Source organism: Podarcis raffonei, chromosome 2 (genome assembly GCF_027172205.1).
Source record: "Podarcis raffonei isolate rPodRaf1 chromosome 2, rPodRaf1.pri, whole genome shotgun sequence".
In the NCBI taxonomy this organism is placed as follows: Eukaryota; Metazoa; Chordata; class Lepidosauria; order Squamata; family Lacertidae; genus Podarcis; species Podarcis raffonei.
In genome coordinates this window covers 103,121,497-103,131,043 of record NC_070603.1, presented here as the reverse complement: position 1 = coordinate 103,131,043, position 9,547 = coordinate 103,121,497, and the positions used below count along the sequence as shown (strand labels likewise).

Genomic DNA, 9,547 nt, shown 5'->3' with positions numbered 1-9,547 from the left:
TATGCATCCAGCGGGGATGTGTACATGAAAATAGTTTGTGTGTGTGCATGAGTGCAGGGTGTGTGTGTGTGTGTGTGTGTGTGTGTGTGCGAGGAAGAAAGAGAATAGGAGGAAACATTTCTGTGTGTGAAAGAGTGCGTGGGAGGGTGTATGTGTGTGTATGCGTGGAGCGTTCAGCACAAATCGGCGGCTGCGTGTGCACGCGTGAGAGTGGGAATACGGTACTCGTATGTGTCCGTGAGGGAGAAAGATTGTGTGTATTTGAACGGGAACGGGGAGAGACAGATTTCCCTTTTTCTGTCTGGTGGGTGGTTGCACGAGAAACAAAATGAATGTATATAAGGAAGTAACTGTGAAAGAGTATCACAGAATTGTAGAGTTGGGAGGGATCCCCGAGGGTCATCTAGTCCAACCCCTTGCAATTGAGGAATCTCACGCTAGATCATACGTGACGGATGGTACATCCAACCTCTGGTTAAAAACCTCCAAGGAAGTAGAGTACACCGCCTCTCGTGGGAGTCCGTTCCACTGTCGAACAGCGTCATCTTCGTGGTGCACGGAATATTGTGCAATATATTCGCTCGTCTTGGCTTGATCTCTCGAAATACCGCGAATGAGAATATCCCCTTCGTGTCTCCAGCGCGGGATGCGAGTGTGCGAAGCCGTCCAGCGTGTGGCAACTGAGCGAACGCGAAAGCGCTGTGTGCGCACGTGCGTGCAAGGACACGTGTAGGAATCCACCGAAGAGGAGTGCGAGAGAAGTTCTTGCAGGCGTGTGCCGCTGCCTGCCTCGTCGCCGGACACTGCCTGCACGCCTGGCAAGGGCGAGAGAGGCGTCAACCACGGCGGCTGCAAAAAACGTGCCTCGCTCGCAGAGAGGCGCGCTGGAGAGCTTTGCGAAACGCGTGCGCGAACGTGGAAACGAAATCCCTCCAGGATTTCCCTTCCCACAAGAAGAGGATCGCTTGCTGGATGTGTGTGTGTGAATGTGCACAGTGGAGACGTGCGCGTGCAAGGAAACGGCGTGTCTCCATACAAGCCTAAAAAGGTCTCTCCCCGAAATGCACCCGTTCATTCACACGCGCGCGCGCTCTGCCTTCCCTTTCCCTCCTCCGGCTCGCCGGCAGAATTGGAGACGAGAGCGAGGCAAGCGGGCGCTGCCGCTTTAAGAGCCTCGAGTGCGCGCCCAGCCGAGACCCCCCCTTTCGCCCCCTCCTCCCCTGCGCGCCCCCGCCTCTCCTCTCCTCTCTCTCTCTCTCTCTCCCTTCCGCTCCCTCTCCCTCTCCGCTTTAAAGTCTCAGCCAGGATCTAGGCTCACATGTTACTTCCTGTATGGAAGAATGGAAAGCTTCCAGCAGCTCCTGCCTGACTGTTCCTCGCCAGCTTGCTCCGGAGCCCCAACTTCTAGCAGCGGGATGGACTGAGAGCTGCTCCGGGCAGCCCGACTCTTCGCCGCCGCCGCTGCTGCCGCTGCAAGCCCTCGATCACTGGGGCTGGGGAGTGGATTTTGCTACTATCGCCGCCGCCGCCGCCGCTGCTCCGACTGCTGTTTGCAAGAATGCCTCCTTCCCTTTGGCCTTGCACGGTGCTGCCCGCATGAAGGCGAGAGGAGAGAGTCCGAGCCCAGCCGAGGCGCTCGCTAGCCACCGATCCCCGGCGCCGGCGCTGCTGCTGCTGTTTTTGCGGGCTGGAGGGAAGTTGTGAGCTCTCGGCTCCCGAGTCCCGTCCCTCCGCCTCCTCACTCACCCTGCTGCCAGCATTTGCTCCCGAGGCCTGGAGCGGCGGGTCTGCTGAACTCCGGGACTCTCTTATCTTTGCACACATCCAGAGGCACAAATTCAGGGCAGAGAAGACGGAAAGGAAGAGGCTGCGCGCGCGCGCCAATTTGCTATTATTATTATTTTTAATAGTGAGGGGCGGGGGGGTTGGTCCATCGCTCCGGCTTCCCTTTTTTTCTTTTTCGGGTTAACCCCCACCCTCCCCCGCTCTTTTTTTGTTCCAGAGACGGGGCAGGAAAGTGTGCAACTTTTTCAAAAAATACTATTTTCAACAAGTTTCCCACCCCCGCACCTTCTCTCTATCTCTGTCTCACACACATTATTTTTTTTGTTGTTGGTGTATGTGGAATCCTCATCCTTCTGAATTTTTAAAAATATACTTAAAGAGAGAACCCCCTTCTGTTTGTTTCGATGTGCGGCTTCGGAGATGCGGAGGCTACTGCAACCGTGTTGCTGGATCTTTTTCTTGAAAATCACCGTCTCCGTGCTCCATTACGTGGTGTGTTTCCCCGGTGAGTGGAAATCTTAATATGGGATGGATTTTTTATTTTTTTAAGCGGTTTTTTTGTGGGGGGGAGAGGAGGGGGCATGATCTTTCTCTCTCTCTACCTCGCGATCCGTGTGTCTTGTCTTAACGTTGCGCTTACACGTCCCCTCCAGTCGCCCCCATTTGTGGTGTGTGTGTGTGCTGTCAACTGTGTGGACCAAAAGGGGGGGAGGGCGTGCTTCCCCCCTCAAACCGCCCCAGTACATCTACAGATCTACCCGATCCCCCCCCTCTCTCCTAGGAAGGCGTGTTTGGCTGCTGCTTGTTGGAAAATACGTGTGCGCGTGTGAAACTGTGGATCCGAGGATAACGAAAAGGAATCTCGCTTCTTGGGGAAGCAATAGGGTACCCCTATTTGAATGGGGAGATTCTGGGGGAATGGAGGACAAAACCTCAAGCCCATTAGCACCACTCTTCGCAACTTCTCCTGCCACCACCTCTCTCTCTTTCTCTCCTTCCTCCCTTCTTCCTCCCCCCACTAACAACCAACCTCCGGTTTCTTCCCTCCTTACTCCAGCCCATCACCCGCTCTATACTTGTGGCAAATCAATGAAGGAGCGAGCGAGCGAGCCCGGCGCTCCTCCCGCAGTGCTCAGCGTGTAGCGGCGTAGTGTGATCCCATCCAGCCTTGCCTCGGTTGATGAGTGGCTGTGTGTGATTGTGCCCGCCAGCGCTGTTCTCCCTTCCTCGACCGGGTGTGTGTGTGTGTGTTTGTGTGTGTCTAGTAGGACTGCCACTATAATAGTACTGCCGCCTATCCGCTTGCCTTATCTCTACCCTTTTAGCAGCCACATAGAATCTCTCCAACCCCACTACCCGGAAAAAACAACAACCCACAAACCCACTCCTGCTTGGTGAATTTCCAGGAGGAGCAGGCAGCCAAACCCCCAAATTCGGGGGTTGCACCCCCTCCCCTTAAACTCCTCCATCGTAATCTCTTTTTTGGGAGGAGGGTTAAGAGAGTGGACATCCCCTCCCCCCTTTTACACACACACACCTTTCCCCTTTTGTGGTCTTTCCCTCGCCCTGCTGAGTTCTCAGATTTGGTGCAGTGCTTCCCTAGGCATCGCAGGGTAGGAATGCCAGCTGTGTGTGTGTGTCTTTTTTTGGGGGGGTGCGTTTTCCCTCCTCTGTGCTAAAGGCTGTGTGTGCACAGGCAGTGGGTTCCAGCCATGCCACCTGGGTGAGGAGAGATAACAGCTGGGCGTCAGCCTCTGACAGCGATGCTGGTCCTGATAGCTAAACCCCTTTTCCTTTCCACCTTCCTGACCTTTACCTGCAGCGGTTCTGCACACCTTTCAGCCTGATAAGCTGGGCTGGTGTCACATCATTTGACCTTGATGGGGGGTGAGTGAGGAGGGCGGTGTTGATGAGTTAGAACTGGAGGACGGTCAGATCCTGGATAAGGAGGTGCAGGAGAATTGGGGGTTGTGAAAAGCACGGGAGACGGCTGGCCTAAAAATCTCTCTCCAAACCCTTCCTTCTTTCTGGAGAACTGGGCATGGCCAAAAATCATTCCCAGGCTGCTGGGCGTTTACTTGAGTCTTTTGCCTCCGTGGTGTGTTGTGTTAAATGTGGGCGGGTGGAGTGGGGTGGGGAGATGATTGCATTTGCTGCCTCCCCCACTTCTTAGGCACAGTGGAAAACCTTGGTTTAAGGCAAAATTCTCCCAACAGTTGCAGAGCGCAGCAAACTTGCTCCCCCTTCCCCTTTTGCAGGCTTGAGCCTGGAGCTGAGAAAAGTTAAAAATGTCAGGGAAGCTTGGAGGAGAGAGAGAGAGAGTTTTTCTCTGCCCCCTCCCCTTTCCCACCATATACAGTAACATAGATGGACCAATAGAGGCACTGCAGAGCTTCAGTCTTTTCCTGGATTTCGTTCAACACATATCCCCAAAGTCCCCCAACATATGCACACAGATCTCCTGAGAAAGAGCTGTTCTTAAATTTAGCATTAACCCTTCCAAGTGCTGTAAAGGTATGATTTTTTTTTTATCACACACCATATCCTTCTGCATTTCATTTCAGCACAGTGTTGATTGCAACAGCTGGAAATAGGAATATCTGAAACCTGCCTATGTATTACTAACAAAGTGTTAAAAAAAACAACTGCCAATGAATTCATTTCCATGATCATCAACTTTCATTCATTCTTTTTTTCTTTCTGGTAGGGGCGAGTAGCTAGCAAATTTGCCTGAAGGATGATGCCCCTGTTATACAAGGCATCTCATCACCATATATATATATATATATATATATATATATATATATATACACACACACACACACACACACAAATGCATATGCACAACGCTTTAAAGGTTATTTGGTTGACTTGTTCACTTAAAAGAACAATCCTATACATGTCCAAGAAAAACCCAATTCAGATCAACGGAGCAGGCTGCAATCCTGTACCTGCTTAAGTGGGAGAAAGCCCCATTGAACTCCATGGCACTTACTTTATGGGCAGGATTGCTTTGCAGACATGCTCAGGTAGATGGGGACCTTCAAACTGGGATGGTAAGGGAACCATGTGAAGCGTGATCTTAGGCATCTCTGTTAGGAATTGAAACCCCATTGAATTCAATGGGACGTACTCCTAAGTGGGTATGGAAAGGGATTGCAGCCTAACTTTAGGAAACCCTACAGTCACTTGATGTGATTTGCATCTACACCCCCTCTTCCACAGCAACTTCCACTATGCTGTGGCTTGCTTTTATTAGGCTTTTAATACTTTTTTTTTTATTAGCACCTCTTTATAGCTAAGATTAAAAGCAGAAAGTTTTGTGACATTGACCTTTTTGATGCCATCTTTTTATCTTGGTTCATTTTATGGGTTGAAATAAAAGTGTAACAGGGTGGGGAAAAGAAAGATGTTTTAAAAAACTGCAATTTTATACATGCGCATGCACACACACAAGCTGAGAGTAATCTCTATTCAGTACAGTGTGGTTAACTTCAAGTAAATATGCGTAGGGTTGTACTGTAAAAGACCAAAACTGGACATCTATAGAAATAGTTCAACTGCATCTGAAATTATCTCTTGAAGTGGGAGTGGGGACTCTTAATCAGCCTCGGCAAGCGTGGAGAGCTGGTCATGGATGAAGGACGTCATGCATGGCCATTCAGATCTTGTTGTGCTACAGGTTCCTCATCCTGTTATAGTAGCTCCTTCAATTTGATTCGAAAAAGGTTGTAGAAAGTAGAGAAAGGAGGCTTAAAACTTCTCACTGTTTGAAATTCTGCAGCTCTCAAGAAGAAGCATTTATCTTCTTTATATTGATTTCTTCTCAATCTCGCCTGTACAAGTGAAGCCTTTCTTTCTGATTCTGATATATATTGTGCAGTAATTACATCTGGAAGGCAGGCTTACGGGATCGCTTTAAGAAAACACACATTGATGTAAGTTTCATACGACACCGTTGTAAGGGCTGCAAAATTATAAATGGAATTCGGACTATGTGACACTTCTTGCATCGCAGACTCATGCAGATCTGCTTGCACTCGTGTGTGGTAGATGTGGCTTCTGAGATGTACGGCATATTAGCAACAATAATGGAGAAAAGAAGGTTCAGTTTTAGGTTTGAGGAATCTTTGTTCAAAGGCAAGCTGTATCTTATGAAGAGTGCTTATGGTTATGAATTAGAGAGGTTATTGCACATATTTAGCACACAGATTCGATCCTTGGTTTCTCCAGTTAAGAGGACTTCCACGTTCAGGTCTGAGAAAGATATTTGCTTGAGACCTTGTCCTGGAGAATTGTCTCCAGAAAAGATATACAGCACTAACTTAGATAGGACTGTTGGCCTGAATCAATTTAATAGGCCTGGTCCTCATATCTCATAAAACCATAGTTAATGTTTAACTACGGTTTAATGTGAATGACCAGTTTGCTGGGGTGCACACTGCTCAAAAGTCCCCTGCTTCGCTGCTCCCCTGTTCCTAGCTGTGCTGGGAGCAGCAGCGCTGGCTTGTCATGCCATTTGAACCTGGGCAGGTAGGGGAAACAAACCACGACTGCAGGTTCTGACAGCACAATAAGCCAAGGTTTGTTGCTCCTGGAGGATCAGAAGAGGAACATTTGAGCAGCTTGCACCACCAACAGGCAACTTGTTTGCATTAAGTCGTACTTAAACAATCAGAGTGGTTTAACTTGATGTGCAAACTGCCATGTAAGTTATTGTTTTGCTGTTTCTTCAAATACAGTTTTCACACACAGCGGGTCAGGTGTGTTAAGAATGGTGGACGCAGGATGGTTTTCTGCATACCAGGGGCTTACAGATTCACTTGCCATGGTGAATGTCCTTCCAGCCTCCTGGCAGGTCCTTCTCTAGAGCTCTCTGTGGTCACGTTATGCTTTGGAAGCACTTGAAGTTCAATGTGGTGTCAAGGAAGAGACTTACCCACGTTGGTGTCATAGGAGCTACACATCTGGGCGGGTTACCAAGACCGGCCAAAAACTCTGGATCCTGGACGCCACCTTTGTTGAGAAGTGGTTGAAGAGGGTTGCTAGAGGCGGTAGCACCTGTGGAATCAAGATGGAGGAGAATGGATGCTGATGACAGCCCTCAGCCTTAACATGCAAAGAGAGAGGGAGTTGAGGGGTGCATTTACAAGCATCACTCCAAGGTACCTACATGCTTCATTACCAAGTCTACCAAACATGTACCTTCATTGAATGGGAAGATCTGAAGGTCTAAGCGTGCTTGGCTGAATGTGCTTAGAAGCTCTTCCCTTTCAATGCAGGAAGGTTGAGGTTGGACTGAGATGAGCCCCTCCCTAGTTTTAGCCGTTGGTGTGTTTGGGCTAACACTTGAGGAGGGCTGATGTCAGGCTTTGAAGTAGCTATTAGTGGGGAATCTCTGGCAAACACATAGCTGTTCAAGTCTCTTTTAGTGTCAGCATATCACAAAAGCAGGTATGTTATAATATGCTTAGCAGCCCAAATTACAGAGAGAGGGGGTGATTATTTCTACTCTTAGCCAAGTTCTTGCGAGATCTAAAATAGCATAACAATGCTTTGTCCTGAAATGAGCACGCTAAAGCATCAGCTTTGGTTACTGGGAGGAAGGGAACTACGTGCTCACTTTACCTGATGGATGCTGTCCATCGCCTACAAAACATTTTCACTGGCCCAACTGGTGAAATTCCTGCTAATGTACCGCAGGAATTGGCAGGTTTTACAAGTGCATGGTAAGATACGGGGCAGCAGCTGTTCAAGAAAGGCAATGCAACATAGAGACACACAACACACTGGTGGGAGATCCCAGAAGTATTTATGGGGCAGGAAATTGGGCAAGCCTGTAAATAAGCAATAGCTTGGTTGCTTGTGGTGAGTAAGAATTGTATCTGATTATTGCATTGGGAAACAATGTGCAAAATATCCCTCCCCCTACACCCCTTAGCCTAAAAGCTAAAGGGGGCATACATGAGCCTGTAGGCTTTTTGTTTTTTTGTTTTATTAGTAGGCTGGTAACTTATTTGCAAGGCTGCATCATGGCAAAGGACTTGTCACCATTTCGACATCCAAGGCTTCAGTTCAGCACACACCTACCAGGGCTTAAGTCTAGTTGAACTTGGAACGGGGTGGGGGCCTTGTTTCTGAGGATTTCTTGTTTAGGACTGTGCCGTAAATCTGTTGCTTAGAAGTTGAACAAATAAATAAATAAATAAACGCAAATACTGGCAGGCTATTTGTTCTGGCACGCATAAGATCCTGGAAGTATATTCCTAACTAAACTATGAATAATAGTTGTGTTAGGCATTTTAGGCTTTTTTACAAATAATTTTGCTTTTGAAATTAGGCACATATACTCCCCGCTAGTTTAAGAAGAAGAAGAAGAAGAAGCCATATTTAATGAAAGCTGGTGACGCCTTGATGATGTGCATTTCAGCAGACCCCAATGTATGCTTGCACAGAAGCAAGCCTAACTGTGTGTTGGGCTGAAGCACAAGTGTTCTCATCATTGATGAGATGTGTCACTCAGTGGCGTTTCTTTTCTCTCCCACAAAGAAGCTACTTGGAGCAATAGTGTTTACTAGCAAGAGGCGAACCATGTTGGAAGTTCATTTTCCCTCTCCCATGTTGCATTCTTTATATAGGGCACTTCGTAGTAGGTACATGAATGCCTGCAAAAATAACTAGCATTGTACAGTGCATGGTGGAGAATGACTAAATTCTCCTGGCATTGTCCCGAAGAGAATGGCATATGCTAAGAGATAAGAATTTAAAAAAAGATACGGTACCTGATTTGGACCTCAACCTTGTATTTGAAGAAAGGACCTGTTTTTTCAGCAGGCATTCTGTAGCCACCTGACAATGTTGTATATGCCATAATCCACTGTCTTAATCCCATTGAAATCAATAGGCTTAAGTGCTCCTAAGATTGTGCTAGATTATAGCCTGTGTCTGCATTTGTAAAATAATATTTATTGGCATGTGTGTGAGTACATACAAGCAAACCACTTATCATAGTTGTTGTTTTTCTGCCCTGGGCTTTCTGATTTGGGCTGCACACAAAATACGCTTTGCGGAGCAGATTTTTAATCATTTGATAAATCCTGCTTGGTCGGGACATTGTATGGTTTAAATGTCTTCACTGTATCCGTAAGCTTTTGAAAGGCATGATTTTATATCTTGGTTTTCATGTTTCTGAATGAAAACTTATTTTGAGTTTTATATTCTCCTGCTGAGTATTCTTCTGAGCTATAGAAGTGTCTCTCTGTAGATGTGTTTGGAAACTGGGCTTATTTGTGTTTGTCTACAGCAAGTGTGTATGTGTGTGTTATCTCTTAGAAAGTATGGAATGTACAGGAGAGGGCCCTCCAAGACTTGTGTTAACTCCTATCGCCTTATGGAGATGAAACATCTTACATTTTAATGGTGGCTTTCCTTTCGATTGTCTCCCCTGCACCCCCGGCTCCTCGCCATACTTTATATTTCCGGTAGTGCCTAATGAAGTCCTTGCAGATTAAGAATGTCAAATGTCTCTCTTCTTTTTCCCAGGCAGTGGCAGATGAGCTGGCTAGCAGGCTTCAGAGGGAAAGCTGAGAGGAGAGTTTGATATCCACCAGCAGGCTTACAGAAGCTGGTTTTTCAGTTAATGATGCCAGGATGTAGCTTTTGAAACCTTCAAGCAGTCTTGGAAACTGTGCATCCTTAGGAAATGCAGCGAGGGGGTTTGGAGGGAGGGAGGGAGGGGAAAATAGAAATTCGGCACATCCAG

At 47.5% G+C, this 9,547-nt stretch overlaps 1 protein-coding gene across 7 annotated transcripts in view; it reads left to right on the top strand.

The window, feature by feature from the left end:
* The first annotated feature begins 2,187 nt into the window (after positions 1–2,187).
* Positions 2,188–9,547, top strand: part of PTPRG (protein tyrosine phosphatase receptor type G) — a 537,375-nt gene continuing 530,015 nt past the window's right edge. For 6 of the 7 annotated variants that reach the window (XM_053378352.1, XM_053378351.1, XM_053378348.1 and 3 more), the window contains exon 1: positions 2,188–2,290. In XM_053378352.1, coding sequence (XP_053234327.1) covers positions 2,206–2,290 — 85 coding nt within the window. In that variant the 5' untranslated portion in view covers positions 2,188–2,205. The remainder of the gene's footprint in view (positions 2,291–9,547) is intronic. The other variant, XM_053378350.1, reaches the window with a different exon arrangement.